This window comes from Cervus elaphus, chromosome 13 (genome assembly GCF_910594005.1).
Source record: "Cervus elaphus chromosome 13, mCerEla1.1, whole genome shotgun sequence".
NCBI lineage: Eukaryota > Metazoa > Chordata > Mammalia > Artiodactyla > Cervidae > Cervus > Cervus elaphus.
The window spans coordinates 25,121,190-25,140,506 of record NC_057827.1 but is presented as its reverse complement, the minus strand read 5'-3'; the positions used below and the strand labels follow the sequence as shown (position 1 = coordinate 25,140,506).

General features: G+C 49.3%; 1 protein-coding gene across 1 annotated transcript; it reads right to left on the bottom strand.

Moving 5' to 3' along the window:
• Window positions 1-1,112: 1,112 nt before the first annotated feature.
• Window positions 1,113-17,494, bottom strand: VPS33B (VPS33B late endosome and lysosome associated). Its single transcript, XM_043921368.1, has 23 exons — window positions 17,030-17,494; window positions 14,913-14,993; window positions 14,472-14,533; window positions 12,721-12,770; window positions 12,470-12,537; window positions 10,205-10,250; window positions 9,075-9,169; window positions 8,676-8,780; window positions 8,197-8,293; window positions 7,898-7,975; window positions 7,155-7,228; window positions 6,779-6,865; window positions 6,531-6,621; window positions 6,050-6,124; window positions 5,735-5,799; window positions 5,596-5,650; window positions 4,447-4,493; window positions 3,714-3,846; window positions 3,004-3,077; window positions 2,259-2,360; window positions 2,002-2,077; window positions 1,770-1,886; window positions 1,113-1,480 (listed from the first exon to the last, which is right to left on the bottom strand). Exons 1-23 carry the CDS (start codon window positions 17,123-17,125, stop codon window positions 1,401-1,403), a joined length of 1,854 nt encoding a protein of 617 aa, XP_043777303.1. The 5' UTR covers window positions 17,126-17,494; the 3' UTR covers window positions 1,113-1,400.
• Between the last annotated feature and the right edge of the window lie 1,823 nt (window positions 17,495-19,317).

The window sequence follows — 19,317 nt, the reverse complement described above, 5'->3', positions numbered from 1 at the left end:
ATCGAACCTGTATCCCCTGCATTGCAGGGCGGATTCTTAACCACTGGACCACCAGGGAAGTCCCTGATCTTTCTTTTAAGAAGTGGCAGCACTGTGGACCTGGGAACAGACTGGAGGCAAAACAAATGGAAAGGACAGTTTTGCAAAAAGCCCGGGCCAAAAACAAGTACATCTGCCATGGGGATGGTGAAGAGAAATGAACTAGAAGCATTTAGAAATAATGGGTAGGGGGACCAGCTGAATGTGGTGGATAAAAAGGAAAAAAATCTAAGGTCAAGGATATAATTTCTTGCATGAACAAAACCAGGGCAGATGATGAGAATGTCAATTAGGGAAACAGAGGAAGAGGAGCAGGTTTAGGGGCCCCATGTGGTGACACGAAGTTCAGTTTGAGAGTTTAATTTTAGACGTGCTGAATTTCCACTGCCCACGGAATGATCACGTTGGAAATAACAGCGTGAAGTTCAGCAGTGAGACAAAAGCTTGGCATGGGCAAGCGGATAACAACAAAAGACAGAGAAGGAGATGGCAACAAAGGAGGATCCACAGACAGGAAACAAAGGAGATGGAAATGCAGCCTAGGAGACGCAGGAGGACAAAATTGTCATGGAAGCCTTACAAGAAGGAAAAGGGGATTAAGAGTGAGATCAAGTTAGAAGACAACCACTAATAGATGGTGGTTAGAGTTCACCATTTTTAAAGGGTGAAGGGAAAGAGAAGCCATTAGAATTAGCACTTACAGGGGCACTAGTGGCCTTTAGAGGAGCACAGTGCCTAAAACTGCTCTAAAGGGGGGCGCAACCTTTTCTTCTGCAATGAGAAACCGAAGGCTTAAAATTCAAGCGCCTCCTTATGTTGAAACGATAGCAAACTCATTTTTCCTAAAATACAATGAATCACCGAATTTTAGAATTGGAAGGGTGCTTACTGATCATCTAATCCCTGTTTTATGATTGAGGAAAGTGAATTACAGCGCAAGTTTCAAGGAAGAAACAGACCAGGCCCAGAGCAACTACCCAGTCCCGGCCGCGGGGCACACGAAGCTGCTATATACAGCCCCCTCCACCTCCCCCCAATAAACTGTGGAAGTGCCTGTCCAGAACTAAACATGATACGTTGAGAGTAGAGGCTTTATTTACAATGATACTCAAAGAAGATTTAGCAAAAGATCCTCCTTATCTTACTAGCAGGGGCTGTACTTCATAAACAAAAAAGAAACATCCTGGGGGCAGGAGGTGAACTCTCTCCTCAGATAGGTTCTCTAGATCCCAAGTAAGTTTCCGGCTCCCCAGCTCTTAGGAGGGTAGTTGGTAGATATTTTCTTAGCAGCTGGGAGTCAGACTCCTGCATCCCACTGAGGAACATGTCCAGGGAAGACATCAACACTGGCAGGGAAAACTTCAGGCTTTCACCTCACTCATGGCCTCCATGAGGCGGGCACTGTTGGTGACTGCTGTTGTCAGAAAAATGAACCTGTAACCTAAGGAGTAAAAGCACCACCGAACGTGACCGAGGGCAGATTTGAGCCCCTGACACCAGCCATGTGGGGCCCCTCCAGTTCCACAGCCCGGGCTGGGTCAGAGCACCAGTCTGTAGTCACAGGTACACCAGCACCACACTCTCGGGCCCAGCAACTTGCCACGCTGGATCCGGGCTCCCTGCTATTCAGCCCCCAGCAAGATGGCAGCAGGTAGTACCCAGAGGCCTCTAAAGAAGCTTTCCTGAGGTCTGCCCTTAGCCCCCCAGATCCCATGGAGGCCTGTTCTCACCTTTCTCTCTGCCCAGGAACCGGAGGGCTGAGATCTCAGAGAACGTGCAGCCACCCAAGAACACCACCAAGATGAGACGCAGGGACTCGCTGGAGGCCTTGTCATCCTTGGTCATGTCTGCAAAGACCAGACCAGACTCGGCTCTTCACTGGCCACGCAGGCTCGTACTGGGCAGTGCATCGGGCCCTCCCCTTGTTCCACCCGCCCCCACTGGGCAAGGAAGGCCATGCACCTGTGAAGGCCAGCTCACTGCAGTTGAGCAGCCGCACCACTTCGTCCAGGCCCTGCCAGCCCCGTCGCTCCAGCACCTGGGAAGGCACAAGCGCTAGTTTCAAGTCCAGCTGTAGCCAGACTGTAATGTTCCTTGCTAGTTGCTCAGGTAGTTACAAGCTGGGCCAGGCCAGGCTGGGCTCTGGGCTCTGACCCAGGCCAGGGACTAAAAGAAAGCAGAAAGCATGAAATATGAATGGGAGGGGGCCACGTTCTCACCTGCTCGATGATTCTGCAGCTGAGGGGCACGTACGCACCGCTGAACACGTACGCCATGTCACGCGGCACTTTCAGGTCATACTCGCCATCCACGCGTGGGATCTGGAGGGTAAAGGGGAACGCAGGAGGCAAGTGGCAACTCAGCCTTCCAGTCTTTTACAGAGTCAGAGGAAAGTGGTATATCCCTAAGAGCTGTTCTTACTTCAACGAAAGGAAGAAGCAGCAATAGCCCTGGGGGGGGAAAGACTCCATAATCAAAGACGGAAGCTGTTCAGTACCTGCCAGTTCTGCTGAATGAGGGCCCATGTGCCCTGGCAAGAGTGCCCCTTTGTGACCCTCCAGCAGTGACATGGGACACGCCTGTCACTGAAGCAGCACTTGGCACATTCTGATACTCGTAGGTGTGTGTTACATGTTTACTAAGCGAATGAACCTTTGTGTTTTGTCTCATTATTAAATTAAGCTCATGCTATAATGCTACCAAACAAAAGAATCTTCTTTTTTTCCTTTAGTTTTTAGTTTTTGGCTGCATTTTGGTAGTATATGGGAACTTAGCTCTCCAACCAGGGACTGAACCCACACTTCTGCTTTAGAAGCATGGAGTCTGAACCACTGAACCACCAGGGAAGTCCCCAAACAAAAGGATCTTTATAAAAGCAAAGCAACAGAAAGGGTTTTGTGGGCTCAAAGTACTCCACAAAGGACTGAACCCACTGCCTCCCCTATCCACTCCTGATCCACATACCAAATTCAGCTTCTTGCTGATGGCTCGGAAATTGCTTCTCTTGGCCAGGGAACTGAAGGCATCAGTAATCTTTCCTGGGAAAGAAATTTGTGCCGGGTTTTATCTAAGGTTTATGGATTAATGATGCTGCTGTGGGTGATACCATTCAGGAAGTGACAGGACCGCCTCTCCTCAAAGAGCAGGACCTATCACACCTGAAGACCCTCCTCAAAGCTGATCACCTACACCTACAGCCGATTACCTGAAACTGATCAAGACATTCACTGCCTTTCCCTCCTCACCCAGTCTTCCTCCTTCTATAGGGGACCAACTCTCTAGTAAATGCAATCCATAGGGTGATCTACAGTTTACTGCTTAAGTGTGTGGCCTTTGGAGTCAAACCTGACTGACTGGGGGGCCCTGAACAAGTCACTTAACCTCCCTCTGCCTCGGTTTCCTCATGTGTAAAATGGAGACAATACAACTTACCATGAAGAAGGTTTGGTAGGATTACATGAGAAAGTATATCTAAAAGGCTTAGCACATCAGTGTTCACTAACTTGAAGCTGTTCTAACAAGAAAGCAGGAGTGGCGGTAAGGACAGTGACAGTAAGGAATCGCCTTCTCCTTCCCCAGCTCATTCTCCCCTTGCCCAGCGTGCTCCGCCTGTTGAGAGATGAGGCGCCGAGGACCAGGGAGGGCAGAAGGGGCTACCTGCGCTCCCTGCTCACCTGCGGCCCTGTCCGTCACCAGCTTGCTCACTTTACTCTCCACGGCTGTGAGGGTGTCTCCTGGGGCCTGCTCTGTTAGGAGCCCAGCTCGCCGCAGGTTGGAGAAGGTCAGCAGGTGCTCGGGGCCATAGCTCTGAACAAAATGCAATTCAGCTCTCTACCAAGCATCCACCAAGGGCCTAGCCCTGTGAGGTGATACGGAGGTGGGGGAGAGGAGGATTATGTGGTCTGTGTCCTGAAAAGCCCACACTTGTTTGTGGGGAAGAATTTTTTTTTTTTTCCAATCAGGGGATAAGTGCTTCACAGTGCTGTGCTGGGGAAGTCACATCAGAAATAAGCAAACGCCAAACAAACAATAAAAGCAGCACGAAACAATTAACACAGAAAATTATGGATGGAAGGAGGTGGGGAAGGCTTCACAGAGGAGGCAGAACTTGAGAAGGACCTGGAAGGAAAGCTGTATAGATGCCTCACAAGGAGCTAAAGGGAGGGAGAGTCCAAGGGCAAGAACTCACCACTGGTTCCAACAGCTGAACTGTTCAAATTCCCTCCCATACTAGCCACATAAAGCGGGGAGCAGAGTGAAATGAGGGTGGTGAGAAGGGTGTCTGTGCTGAGAGGCAGGCCGCATGGGAACAGAAGGGTGACCAGGGCCGGAAAGGGGCTATTTCTTCTTCAACTCTTTCAAAAATGTCCACCAAATTCCCTCGAGAACACATTCTCCTGGCCTTACCTGCAGGTACTGGGTTTTCAGGGATCGGTAATCCTTGGGGATCAAACCTGAGGGTAAGAAAAGTAAAGGTTTAGGAGCCAGTTGAGGTGTCCTAACATGTACAGCCAAACCCACCAACAAACCCTCCTCCCCGCAGGAAAAAAAACACAAACCCTAATGAGAAGGAAGGAGTTGGACTTCATGTTAACTTTGCATCCTATGCAGTCAATTCTAAATTGACTCCTGAACTGAAGCCTGCTTTTTGAAAGATAAAGCCTGGATCTGAGGGTTCCAAGAGCCCTGGAGAAGGGACACTGATGAATGCCAATCTCATCCATGGGGGGTGGGGAAGGGGAATGCAAGCGCTGGGAGAAGGGCCTTCCTGTGCTTGTGTTTCCCTGGCTAGGGGCCAGTCCTCCCGGGAACTGCTTAATAGCAAGTGAGGAATGGGAGAAGTGTTCACATGAGTTCCCAAAGTGCAACAGGGAACTCTTAAGGTGTAAGAGGAAATGGGCTTCCAACTACAATAAAGGGGATTTAGAATAAGCAAATGACTTCTTTGGGTAAAAAGCAACCTTAAAGAATATTTGCTGAGATTTCCCTGGTGGTCCAGTGGTTAGGAATCCACCTGCCAATGCAGGGGGCACGTGCTAAGCCCATGTGCCACAACAAGAGAACCCTGAAACAACAAAGACCCAGTGCAGCCAAAAATAAACAAATTAAGATAATAATAATATTTGTAAACTGGAAGACTTCAACACTCAGAACAAGTTGCCATGAAGAGTTGCGGAATCCGAGCTTCTAAAATGCTTATGAAATTGGTTTTTCCTGAACTGTATCTTGATTATGAAATCGTGTTGAGGGTAGGAGGCCAGATGGAATAACGAGAGACATGTTGCTCAGCTCTGCCCTTTACAGTCCTATGATGGGACAGGACTTACTGCAGAGAAGAGAACTAGATGCAGATGTCCTTAGAGTTGGTACGATAAATCACCTTAATGACCTGGGGGTGTTTCACCCCGAACAAAAACCTACTTTATTACAAGGGAAAGAATCCATAAGATTACAGGGGAATGAATGTTCTGCCTGTTAGGACATTTCTCTTTCTTTCAAAATGACTTTTTCTGTCCCTAAGGTACAGCTCTTCAACCTTTGGTCCCTGGGACTCACCATTCTCCGTGATGGACAAAAGGCACATAAGACGGAGGCTTTCTATGGGTGACACCTGCACAGGAAGAAAAAGTCACAGAGAATTCAAGTTTCTTAACACACGTTCTCTCTTCTTCCCTCTGCTTGAGCCCCGCCTCACCTGCCGGTCGATGTGCTCTTCAATGTAGTTGGTGCTCTCCCGGATGTTGAACCCCTCCAGTAGCGCTGCAAGGAATCAGAGGAGAACCTGTGACTGGGGGAGTGGCTCAGCTTGTTGCCATCTACGCTAATGGGCGTCTGTCTCCCCATCTCCTTCTCCATCCTTTTGGGGTGGGTTAAGGGGCCCCCAGGACTTCTAGCAGGAACCAGCATTCCACATGGCCACCATCAGCTGGAAAGTGCCAAAGAGCATGTTTTCAGGGCGGGCTGGGGCTGGGAGTCCAGGAAGCAGAAGCAGGAGAGGCAGCCAAGTCACCATGCTCAGTCTTGATGAGCTCCTGGAAGTCCTGCTTGGTTTTCTTCTTCATGATGGATTCACAGGCCCCAATATCTGCAGATGGGACAAAAGGGGAGCAGACACATTCCTGTTTATGGAAGGAGGTCGCTTTACTGTCCAGGAGAATAAAAACTTCCTCAGGCAAAGGGCAGGAGCCCTTCTTCCCATTTCAGAACAAATAAGAGCACTATTTGGGACTTCCTTGGTGGTCCAGTGGCTAACATTCCCAATGCAGGGGGGCACAGGTTCGATCCCTGGTCAGGGAACTAGATCCCACGTGCCACAACCAAGGCCCAGTGCAGCCAAATAAATAAATAATTTTTTTAAAAAGCAACCAGAAACACTGATATTATTAAAATAATTTTTTTAAAGCACTATTTGATAGATGAACGGGATCTCCTCCCAGAGGCAGAGCTCCTCTGCAGCCCTCCCCTCACCCTGGCCTCAAGCTGAAACGTACGGAGGCTCAGCAGGCGGTGCTCCTGTTTCAGTCCCTTGAGCTCCTGAGACACGAAGTTCTTCATCTGCTTGATGTCCATGCCTCTCCGGCGCTGTGGGGATGTACCCGAGAGGTCAGGCCTTCTGCCCTCACGTGGGAGTGACCACTGCCCGCCCGCAGGTCCCACCCCCTGCTGCGGTAGCATCAGGGAGGCAGCAGCCTGGGGAGCCGCTGAGGGAACAGACAGAGGCCCTGGGCGGGAGCCTCACATCATACTGGGCCTGCAGATTCCGGGCCTTCTGGCTCAGGAAGCCGAAGACATTGGAGAAGTGCTCGTTCCGAATCTCGTTAAACACCTGTGGGGGGAATGCGACAGGAACAGATGACTGCACAGACTTGGACCTCCCGTCTTCCTGCCTGCTCGGTGCAGTGATAGCACAGGGCGCGTGCTCGGTGGTTCTAGCAGAGAAAGCTGAGCCGGTTTCGATGAGGACGTGTCCTATCCCTGCTGTGCACCCTGGGGTGCCCTCTAAGCTGGCAAGGTGGCCTTCTCGCTGGGACTCCGCCTCCCCTCCCAGCACCAGGGCCCTCAGCCTTGTGGTGGCAGCGGCCTGGGAAATCGTCTGCGGGCACCTGTGTGCTCACCTTGTCCTCGGCATTGAGCAGCACCTTCAGGCTCTTGTCAGAGGATGTGACTTCCGGGCCAAAGTCAACACTCCCTTTGAGAGCAGATGGGATAGCTCTGAGGATCTCCAACGAAGCCTTCCTTCCCCACCCTTTTCTGAATTGCCATGAAAGGTATCCCCAGGACTTCCCTGGCAGTCCAGTGGTTAGGACTCTGGTTAGGTCCACTGCCAGGGGCCCGGGTTCGATCTCTGGTCAGGCAACTAAGATCCCATAAGCAGGGTGAAAAAAAAATGAGTTAAAGGTCCCCCAAACTTTTTGGGGGCTTCCCTGGTGCCCCATGGAGTAGGAAATGCTACCCACTCCAGTATCCTTGCCTGGAAAATTCCTTGGACAGAGGAGCCTGGCGGGCTACAGCCCATGGGGTCGCAAAGAGTCGGACATGACTGAGCACACAGTGGTGGCTCAGCAGTAAAGAATCCACCTGCCAATGCAGGAGATGCAGGTTTGATCCCTGATCCAGGATTCCCTGGAAGAGGAAATGGCAACCCACTCCAGAATTCTTGCTTGGGAAATCCCATGGACAGAGGAGCCTGGTAGGCTACAGTCCACGCGGTCATAAAGGAGTCGGACTTTGCAACAAAACCACAACAAACCATTTGGAAGCCAGCATTTCACTCTGAGCCTGAGTCTCCCCCACAAGTCCTCCCCCAGGGAGGCCCAAGGACTCGAGCACACCTCTGTCTCGCCGAGATGCCACTTACCACACTTGATGCGGAAAGTGTCATCCACCAGGCCCTCATAAACCACCTGGGAGCAAAGTGCCGTCACAAAGTCCATGTCTGAAATCGAGACCCCCAACCGTAAGGGTCTTCCTCAACTTAGCCTACCACCCAATTAGCTCAGTATCCATGGGGCCCAAGTGCCCACGCTGCCCCGGTCAATGCTGGCATTCACAGACCCCACTGGAGGATTCCAACTGTGCCACCGTGTCTGCTATATTTTGTAATATTCTTATGTCTTCTCGGGTCCACGGAAGAGAGGAGTGCTGAGCACAGCTCACCTCTGTCCAGGAGAAAGATATGTCCAATTTCTGGCCTTCGGCCCTTGGTTTCACCATCCTCCTCCTCTTCCAGTCTCTTCCACAGTTCATATGACATCTGCTAGGGCCCAACACGTCCTCAGTCTTGAGTCCAGGTCCCTTCTGCAGCCCCACACCTACAGAACCCAACCCGTTCCATGCAATCCTTCTCCTTGACCCCAAGGAAGAGCTCATTATAACATGATTACCTCTTCTACTCCATCTGCTCCCATCCTTCCCCATCCTTCCCCACAGCAGTGAAGGAGTCTCGTTGCCCTCAAATATTTAGGAATGCTACCCAGGGGTGTCCTACTGTTCTGTTAGCCACATGAGTTCTCTGCTCTGGGGACCTCTTCTGGAGCAACAAAAGCCTATACATCACATCACAGATGCCCTCGAATAATCCTTAGTGGGCAGAAAATGGGTGAAATACAGGCTATCTGGGCAACAGAACTGCTCACCTTGGCACACCTGCCAATTCCATAGCAGTTGGGGAAGGGTCCATAGAGGGTGCTGAGGAGGTGCAAAGCTTGCGCCAGAGTGTTGATCCAACGCTGATCTCCTTCCTGCAGGGACCATGTGGGCCACAAAGCTATGGATCAACCTGACAGATTCATCTGGAAAGGGGCGAGGCCTAGAAGCCCCGGAGCAGAAGGGCAGGGTTTTGGCAATGCTTCAGAGGGTTCATTTTCATTGGCCCCAAAGGAAGCCTCGTGAATATCAGTCAGCAGCGTTCCACCTCCAAATCAGTATCACTCATGATACATGAGATGAGCTGGAAGAAGGTTGAATCCATAGCCCACAGGACCCCATGTTTGTCCCCACTCCTTGAGGCCAAGACCCGAGTGCCTTGCACTCACCAGGAAGTAGTCCCTGAAAAACTCTGGTAGTTCCATGCTCAACAGATCCACATCAAGAGGCAAGAGAGAGAAGGCCCATTCGTCACAGCTCACATCTGTGGGTACAGAGAGCGTCAGCCTTCCTGCCTAAGGCACCCGGCTCCACATGAAGAGGGAAGGTCCACCGCAGTCATGTGAGACTTCCCGAGGGCCTTCCCCACTGCCTCAGGTACCACACTCAGCATGGGATGCTCAGAGATGAGTAAGATACAGTCTCTTCCTGGAAGGGGCTCACAGGCTGATAAGGAGAGGACATGTGTATGTGACAGCCTGTAATACAATGTGGTAAGTGGTGTGTTTCCATTAGAGTGCCGACCAAAAATGCTGATGAAACACTTACTGCATCATCTGACAGTACTGACTGAAAGCTGTGTATGTACAGGCACTAGGCTACTGGGAACACGCTCCTAACTTCTGGAGCTTACAGTGAAGTGGGAGGGTGCACAGCAGACAAACGGGATTCCAGTTGCAGGCTCCAAAGACAAAACAGCAACCTAAGAGCACAAACAGCTCACGGATCTAACCCCAACTGGGGATACAGGAAAGACTTCCTGAAGAAGTGACATTTAGGCTTAGAATTCAAGTATGATTCAGGTAGGCAAAGAAGCTGCAGGGTGAGGAATATTCTAGGCAAGGGGAACAGATGTGTGAAGTCCCCATGGCTGGAGGGCGGTGACTCAGGAGAGCGGAGCACACATGAGTCTAAAGGGCAGGAAGGGGCCAGACCGTGGAGGTGCAGGAGGCCACACTGAGGGTTCTGGGCTGTATTTGGAGCAGGATTTCCAGCAGGAAGGACTGGGGACCAGGTCTGTGTTGCACACGAGGAGGGAAGGCACACTGTTTCCTTGTGGGGGTCTTGGGAGGGAAGAAGAGAGCACGCGTGGTTTCCAACTACACCCCCAGGACCCCTTCCTTACTCTCCCACTAGTGGCCTAACCTGGAGTCCTTCTTCGCACTCTAAGGACACTCTCCTCCTGCCAGGCCAACAGGAATGAGAGAGAGCGAAAAGGAGGAGATACGGCAGGGGGACAACCCTCAGGGCCTGCTCCCACACATCCTCCCCCTTTCCACTCGCACCCGCCTCTTCTCACCTCCATAGACGCCCTCTTCCTCAAGCACCATCTCACACGCGTAAAACTGAAAGACCAAGGGAAGCTGATTAGTAACCCCCTTCTCTGTTCTTTCCACTTCTCTGGATTCCTCTTTGGTCTCTGATGATGACCACAGTTACTGAATCCAGGGAAAAAGACAAGAGAACCCAGACTCTTAGATCTAGAACGGACCACTGGAATCATCCGGCCTAACACTATGTTTCCTTTCCATCCCATCCATTTTATCTGTTTACTAAGCCAATTGCTCTTTTCTTCCTGATTGACTGGAAAAGCTTTACAAAGGAGAGGGTATTCAGCTGTCATGGAAGGGTGAGTCCTGCAGGTAGAGCTTGGAAGAAGGGCGTGACAGTGCTATAGAAACAGAGGAAGAGGAGCAGGTGGAGGTAAAGAGCAGTGGGGCGGAGAGGGGAGGGATGGATTTATGGTTAGGACATGTCCCTGGGACCTCTGCAGACACCTGGGGGAGGTCTGGACAGACAGCCTTGGGGTTCATGGCACATACATTACATTTAAAGTATGTAGTTTATTCAAAAGAACACAGAGAAGAGAGCTAAGGACAGGACTCTAGGGAACCAAAATTAGGAGCACACAGTCCAAGACCTTCCAGAGAAGGCTAAGAAAGAATACACAGAGGCGGGAACAGAGAAACTAGCGCCTCTAAATAGCACCTCTAAAGGCAGAGGTTCAAAGAAGAATGGGCAGCCGTATCCAACGCCAGAGATGTTAGGTAGAAGAGCCCGACACAGACATCACTGGGTTTGTGAAGAATTATCTGCTACCACTGCTTCTGCTTCCTCACACCCACCTTCTTCTTTTTATCTAGATGCCCTAGATCTCTGTGGTCAAATCCAGTGATGTCTCTGTCAGGCTCCCAATGCAGGGGGCCCGGGTTCGATCCCTGGTCAAGGATCTAGATCCCACATGCATCAACTAAAGATGCAGCATGCCACAACCAAGACCCTACCCAGCCAAATAAATAAAAACTGAAATCCTATAGGCCTATTTTTAATTCTAACTAATGAGATTCCTTTGCCCACTTGGAAAACTGCCAATCTTCATAATTAATAGAGGGAGCTCAGGAAGAAAGAGATCTCCTCTTCCCTTACAGCCACTAAAGAAGGGACGGTCCTGTGATGGAAAATCAGGTCAAAGAATTTGCTTAGATAGGGTGTTAGAAAGAAAAAAATTCATTAAAATCTCAGTTTTGTTTTTCTGTGTGTTACGGAGGCTTGCAGCATTATTTGAAACTGTTACCAACCTGTTCTGTTCCCTATCTAAACAAATCTGTCCTTGGAAGTATAACTGGGAAAAAAGGGTTCTGCATGACTCCAAAAGCTAGAAATTACTGCTATAGCTCCTTTCAGTTCAGTTCAGTCGCTCAGTCATGTCTGACTCTTTGCAACCCCATGAATCGCAGCACGCCAGGCCTCCCTGTCCATCACCAACTCCCAGAGTTTACTCAAACTCATGCCCATCGAGTCGGTGATGCCATCCAGCCCTCTCATCCTCTGTCGTCCCCTTCTCCTCCTGCCCCCAATCGCTCCCAGCATCAGGGTCTTTTCCAATGAGTCAACTCTTCGCATGAGGTGGCCCAAGTATTGGAGTTTCAGCTTCAGCATCAGTCCTTCCAATGAACACCCAGGACTGATCTCCTTCAGGATGGACTGGTTGGATCTCCTTGCAGTCCAAGGGACTCTCAAGAGTCTTCTCCAACACCATTAAAAAGTAACCGGTAATCCTGATTAGTTATTTTACTCAATAATTTTCTTGCCCTAGTAATAATGTTATACTTCATATATTTATATTCCTAAACAGGATAGCTTCCTAGGTGGCACAGTGGTAAAAGAATCCACCTGAAATGCAAAAGACATAGGAGATTCAAGTTCGATCCCTGGGTCGGGAAGATCCCCTGGAGGAAGGCATGGCAACCCACTCCAGTATTCTTGCTTGGAGAATACCATGGTCAGAGGAGCCTGGAGGGCTACAGTCCATGGGCTCACAAAGAGTCAGACACAACCAGGCATACACACACTCACATGTAGAGGCCACCTCTCACCACTGTACAATCTGTATTTGAGGTAATTTGATAGGAGACTCTCTGCTACATTAATAAAAAGACAATGGCAGGTATTTTGTTCAGTCACAGAATTCGCTTAGAAGGAGATACAGCTGTTCGTCCCTTACCCCGTCCCAGTCCCCCATGCTCTTCTACCTTATCTCACTCCCACATGGGTCCAAACTCACCTTCTGAGGACTGAAGATCACTTTGTATTTCCGAGTTCGGCCAGCCACTTTGTCAGCATTGACGAGACCTACAGACAGAAGGGATGCAGCCCAGAAAGCCACGGGCCTCATGTTAGAGTAGAAGCAAGGAAGTGAAGAGCCTTGATGAGGGGCATGGCCAACCCGAACAATTCTGTTCTCACGGCCGTGGCCCTCAGACGTTCCCACCCTCCCCCGGGCCTTAGTGACAGTGGACGCTGTGACACACTCACTGGCAATGTACCGCATATTCTTGATGCGAGGTCTGACCAGGAAGCACAACCTACGGGAGAGAAGGGGGAAAAGATTCCTAGTGAAGAAAAATCATGAAGTTGGTGATAGTGATGCCAGCTCTTCCACCAGGTGCTACAGTTCTCACCCCGGCCAAAGCCATGCCAGCTTTCTCGGCTGCCTCACCACAGAAGACTCCCCTCAGTAAAGCAGGTATAGGTACAGAAGAACCTACTTGCAGGGCAGGAATAGAGATGCAGAGGTAGAGGACAGACTTGTGGCCATCGCAGGGGAAGGAGAGGGTGGGAGAAGCTGAGAGAGGAGCATCGAAATATATCCACTACCACATGTGAAAGAGATAGCTAGTAGGAAGCTGCGTGTAACACAGGGAGCTCAGTCCGGTGATCTGTGACAACCCAGAGGGGTGGGATGGGGTGGGGGACAGGAGGGAGGTTCAAGAGGGAGGGGACATATGTATACTTGAGGCTGATTCACACCATTGTATGGCAGAAACCAAAACAACATTGTAAAGCAATTATCCTCCAATTAAAAATCATAAAGCAGGTATATTGTGGTGAGCTGGGGGTACTTATTGGCCTTATGGTGGACCCAGAAGTTTCTACTCTCAAATAATTTACAGTTTATTGGGCAAAATAAGACACACCTATGCATGGAGTATATTAACAAGTATTCAAAAATAATACAAGGAAGTATATGACATAATGTTTTTCTCCATGTATCTAGGGGGGTTTTTTCCTCTGAGGGAGGGTGTACGTGACTTAAATTGAGAAATACTGAAAATAAAAACAAACGCCAGACAAACGCCAAGCAGCATGTGACCGAGTGCCAGGTGAACAGGACAAACACTGAGCTCCGTGCAAATCCAGGGGAGGAGACAATCACCCAGGGCGGCGACCCCGGGGTGGCTCCATGGAGGAGGCGGGGCTGGGCTCTGAGGCTAGGTGTCTGCCACGAGAACAGCGAGGAGGTTTGTGCGCAGAGCGGGGAAACACGTGAAAGTGCATCAGGTAAGAGGGGATGTGCAAGAGGCCGGGCTGGAAAGAGGGTGAAAGGCCTTCTGGGAGGCAGCTTTGGAATCTATGATGAGCAATGCAGACCTTAGTGGGTAAGTAAGGGAAGGCTTGAAGGTTCTGGAGGAGATCACAAGGAAATTATCTGTGAAAGACTAATCAATGTGGTAGGGGGGTGCTTCCCTGATAGCTCAGTTGGTAAAGAATCCACCTGCAATGCAGGAGACCCTGGTTCAACTCCTGGGTCGGGAAGATCCTCTGGAGAAGGAATAGGCAACCCACTCCAGTATTCTTGGGCTTCCCTTGTGGCTCAGCTGGTAAAGAATTCACCTGCAATGCAGGAGACCTGGGTTCAATCCCTGGGTTGGGAAGATACCCACTCCAGTATTCTGGCCTGGTGAATTCCAAGGACCGCATAGTCCATGGGGTTGCAAAGAGTCAGACATGACTGAGCAACTTTTTCACTTTCTTTTCAATCAATGTGGTTAGAACTGGTAGATTGGGTTAGAGAGAGAAGAGGACAAAGGAGGGAGAAACTGCAGACAAGGAGACCAATTAGAAGGCTAAAGCATAACCTAGGGATGAAACTGTAAAAGTGCAGGGAAGTGAATGTTTTGCTATCACAAATGTCACGGGGCTAGATCTCAGCCGAGGACGGATCAAAGGCAAACATGCAGGGCCCTCCTCCAGCCTGGAGCAGAGCCCGAGGCTCCCGGACTCACTGTTCACTGGAGCTGAGAGCCGGCTTCTTCTCCACTTTGTATAGCTTGTCTACTTCGTGCTGCTACAGACAAGAATCAAACGAGACAACGGAAGTAAGTGTGCCTGGGAACCTGAAGCCTGATGCAAAGACAGGGGGCTTCTGAAAGGGCTTCCTCCTATTTACACTAATTCTAGGAGTCAAAATGCCTCCCTAACAACCATTCCACTGAACCTTCCTTAAACTGTCAGTAGAAAAATCAACATTAAAATAATTTAAAAACAATACGAAGAGGATCAATCCCCCGCCCCCACCCCGCCCCGCTCCAGTCCACTCAACTCTGCCATCCTATATTTACCCTAGAAGGGTAGTCACTCCTCAGTAATTTGTACTATTCATCAAAAGAAAAACTGCTTAATGAGGAAAGAGGGGCCTGATCCACCTGGGAAAGGGAGCAAGGTACCTTTAGGATGGAGACATTGGCAATTCGATCCAAAGGGCTCATGAGATCTGCCTCAATGAACAAGTCTTTCTTTCCTGGAAGCTGAAGGAGACACAGTATCTTGGCTCACTCTCAGGTCACACAAGCCCCTCAGTCATCCATTTAATAGAAGTCTCTGAGCTGGGGACTTCCTGGTGGCACAGTGGATAGGAATCCACCTGCCCATGCAGGGTACATGGGTTTGATCCCTGGTCCAGGAAGATTCCACATGCCATGGAACAACTAAGCCCGTGTGCCACAACTACTGAAGCCTGCATGCCTTAGAGCCCATGATTTGCAACAAAAAAAGTCACCACGATGAGAAGCCCACGCACTGCAACGAAGAGGAGCCCCCGCTTGCCACAACTAGAGAAAGCCCCAGGAGCAGCAACGAAGACCCAGCACAGCCACAAGCCAATAAAGAAAATTATTTTAAAAAAACAAAACAAACTCTGAGTTCTCTGGAAAGGCACTAGACCTCACCTAACCCAGCATCTTATTTATTGTCTATATCCACAGTTGACATTTCCCTACATATTCACCTATTTTTGCCTTCTATTCATTATTGGTTCCAGTGGAAAGGTAGTTCATCTTTTTTTATGGCCACGCAGCATGTGGGATCCTAGTTCCCTGCTCAGGGATCCAATCCATGCCCCCTGCACTGAAGCTCAGAGTCTTAACCACTGGACTGCCTGGGAAATCCCTCACCTTCTTTCTAAGGTCACATCCTTGTCACTCAACCCTCCTGCTCGCCTGTGACCCTGTTCTACATCACTGCTCCTCTGTTCCACTGCCTCCTCCTCTACACCTCCTGATAAACCAACTGATCTCCTGCAAAACAAAACTGCACTGTGTATCCTGCAACCCCACAACTAACTGCCAAATATCTCTTCAAATGGCATTTTACTTCTAATTACAAAAAGAACCAATGTTCAAGGCAGAAAACTTAACCCAGGACAGTCCTCATCCTCCCACCCACTTCCTGCTTCACCATTCCCGACGCTGCTCTCTCATTTGTCCAGAGGAAGGAGAGGTCACACTGAGCAGAAGAGAGGGTGAAGTCGTTGAAAGGTTCCTGTCAATATGACTTTGACAAATAGGTAGGCTGTAGGCAGTGACAGATCAAGATGACAGTTCAACCAAGGCCAGGGAAAGCTAACAGGCTGAATGGTGAGGGCAGTTCAGTTTGCCTGATGGGTAAGGTGCATGTAGGCAGTGGTCCTCAACCAGGACTGATTTTGCACTTCAGGGGCTATCTGGCAAAGTCTGGAGACATTTAGGTTGTCCCACCTTGGGCCAGGGGGTGTTACTGACATCTGGTGTTACTGGTAGAGGTTAGGGATGCTGCTAAATATCCTACAATGCACAGGACAATTCCACCACAAAGAATTAAGCAGCCCAAAATGTCAGTGTTACCAAGGTTGAGAAATCTTGGATGTCGGGGAATGGTGGGAAACAAGACTGAAACATTTACAGGAATCGGGGATAAACCTTCAGTAGCTACTTAATGCTTACTGTGTAATTTTTCATCCCTCTCTTCCATGTATTACATGCCTTGTCCTTTCCTGGGTCTTCAACTTTGCTCCCACCCGTACATCTGGAATACCCCCTCTCATCTCCAAGGAAAGTATGATTATCTTCACACTCCAGTCCTCGAAACTCCTAGATTACTCCAGCTAGAAATGACTGTTTCCATTCACCCTAGCTGTCACTCATTTACCACAGGATACCCTATGTGTGGTAATTTGTGTTTCATATGGCTCCCAGTAATGCTATGAATAGATCAGGAAGTAAGATCCCTAAGGACAAAGTTGTTTTAACCCTGTTTCCATCCCCAGTGATGCCTGACACTAGTGGTGTCTCCCTTGCTCGTATTAAAAAAAAAAAAAAAAAAGGATTTCCAATAACTCTCTGGCCAGGTCGTCCCAAGAAGCTCTTACTGCTCTCTGATTTTTCTCCCTGAGTGCTTCATTTTGGATCTGCCACAGAAGCTCCAAGGACCAAGGCAAGCTCAAGGGAACTCGGTAAGAAAGAACTAGGCATCCAGTGAGTGCTAAACTGCTGATGCAGTAAAGGTCCCCGACATGGCGGGCACTGACCTGCTCCAGCAGGTAGATGAGCTGGTCTCGGGCCAGCCTCTTGAGCATGGAGAAGTCAGGCAGCTCTGGGGCGTCCGGTCGATGGGGAAAGGCCATGACGGCGGTCACCGGAGCCACAGGGTGGAAGAAGGGGGACGCCCTCCGCTCCGAGGTGGCCGGCAGCGGCCCGGGTAAGTGCAGGATGGCTCTCCTTCAGGTAAGGGCACAGAACCCGAGACCCCCCAAGCGGCCCTCGCTCGTCAGCCACACTGGAGGAATGAATGGCCGGCCACCTCTCGGCCAGACAGCTGCAGCCAAAGGGACCTTGCTTCAGGCCTGCAGCCACTGTATCCCGCCCCGCCCCTCCCGGTCCACTTCGCCCGTCCGCAGGATTCTGGTCTACACCTGCAGAGATACCAAAGAGAGGGGCGGCTTCCTAGACCTCCCGGAAGTCCCGCACTCTCGAGCACCGCTCAGGGTACCCGGAAAAGGACGGCGTCCTGGAAGGGACATTTGAAAACGCGCGGCAACGCGTCAACGTTCCAGTTTCTTCCCGAACCAGAGGCGAGTGTTCCTGTGATAAAACGATTTTACCTTAAACTAACTTTGAAGGGTACACCGAATTCTTCTAGCTCACGCAAGCAAGCGTTGGGCACTTGCTCCATTTTCAGAACTTCGTGAAATGGGCGAAACCAACTTGGAATCCAGAGGGCACTCATCACCGGGGATCTTGACTGTCGATCACATCTACTCCACAAAGAGCGGCGAGCTTTGAGCTCTCCAGCTTCTGACCTGCGGGAGGCTAGACGCCCGAGATGGAGGCGGGTGTGAAGGGAGAGAAGAACGCGTTAGGAGCCAATGGAAGCTAAGTCTCACCCCTGTGACCTTTCAGTATCAGAGTTCTGACTCATTAATGCTTTTCGTGGGAAAACGGATAAACTGTGACATATTCATACAATAAAAATAAGTGAATAAATGAAAAAAAAAAAAAGCGAATAAATGAAAGAAGCCAGGTACAAAAATGGCTTCTATACTATTTACAACAGGTTCTTGAACAGGAAAAACTATAGTGAAAATTTCAGAAAAGTGATTGAATTGGGGCAGATTAGGGAATTTCAGGGGTGATGATAAAGATCTATATCCACCTTGTTTGGGGTTTTTGTTTGTTTGTTTTTAAAAAGCTTATGAGAGACATTATAATGGACAGGCCTGGCTGACAATACCTGAACTCACTAATCAATCGTGACATCACAAACTCATCTGGTGAGATGTATAGGAAGTACAAATTGAACCTGATCAAGCCTCAAGATCTAATTGCCACTTCATAGGAAATACAGAAGGTAGTGGAAACATGATAAAAGACATCATAAGGATAAAATCAAGCATATCCAAAATGCACAAAATTTTATGGGTCAAATAACCTATCAAATGACAAAGAGAAGAAAGTGGAAGGGGAAATCACTTTAAAATCAGACTTCTGGGACATGACACAATGCAGTTTTGCAATGTGTGGACTTTGTGTGAATCCTAATTCAGAGAAATCAACCAGAATATTATCAGGATATTAGCTGATAATAAGGAATTACTGAAACTTTCAAGGTATAGAAATGGTTCATATGTCTTGTGTTAAAATGGAGTTCCTATCTCTGAGACACATACTGAAGTACTTACAGATGAAATAATTTGATGTCTCAAGTTTGCTATTTTTAATATTTATTTTTATTTATTTGGTTGCACCGGCTCTTAGTTGCAGCATGTGGGGTCTCTGACCTTCGATGAGGCATGCAGGATCTTTAGCTGTGGCATGTGGAAACTCTAGTTGCGGCATGCATATTAAGAAAATTTGGCTATTTGCTAAATGCTGAAGCTGGGTGATGGGTACACAGGGGTTTGTTGCATTACAATATTCTGCTTTCAAATATTTGAAAACCTCAAAAACAAGACAACACAAAACTTTTATGCTCATCGAGTGTTTTTTACTGAGCTTCCTCTCACCCCTCACCTTTAGTTAGATCAAATCTCAGCTGCACAGAAAGGAAGAAGCTGCCCTTCACAGATGAGTGACATATACACCCTCCAGGTCACAGGGACTTTAGTCCCTTCTATCCTGTTTGCTAGCCTCTTGAGTCTGGCCCCAAAGTTGCTCTGAGTTGTCCACTCCGCCCACAGTCTCTTTCATTCCAGCTTGGGGATCTTGCCTTCTGTTGCCCCCGTGGAGGCATCTGTGCCCCCTAATGAGCTCCCCCTCATCCAATGTGATGTGAAAGTCCTTTGTGTCCAGAACTAGGACTGACTGGGGAGAGGGCACC

Coding starts and splice junctions, on each gene's coding strand:
- VPS33B (XM_043921368.1), bottom strand. CDS start 17,125: ATGGCCTTTCCCCATCGACCGGACGCCCCAGAGCTGCCTGACTTCTCC. Junction 12,538..12,720: donor GAATATGCGGTACATTGCCA/GTGAGTGTGTCA, acceptor TTCTGTCTGTAG/GTCTCGTCAATGCTGACAAA. Junction 8,781..9,074: donor TTTTCAGGGACTACTTCCTG/GTGAGTGCAAGG, acceptor TGGTCCCTGCAG/GAAGGAGATCAGCGTTGGAT.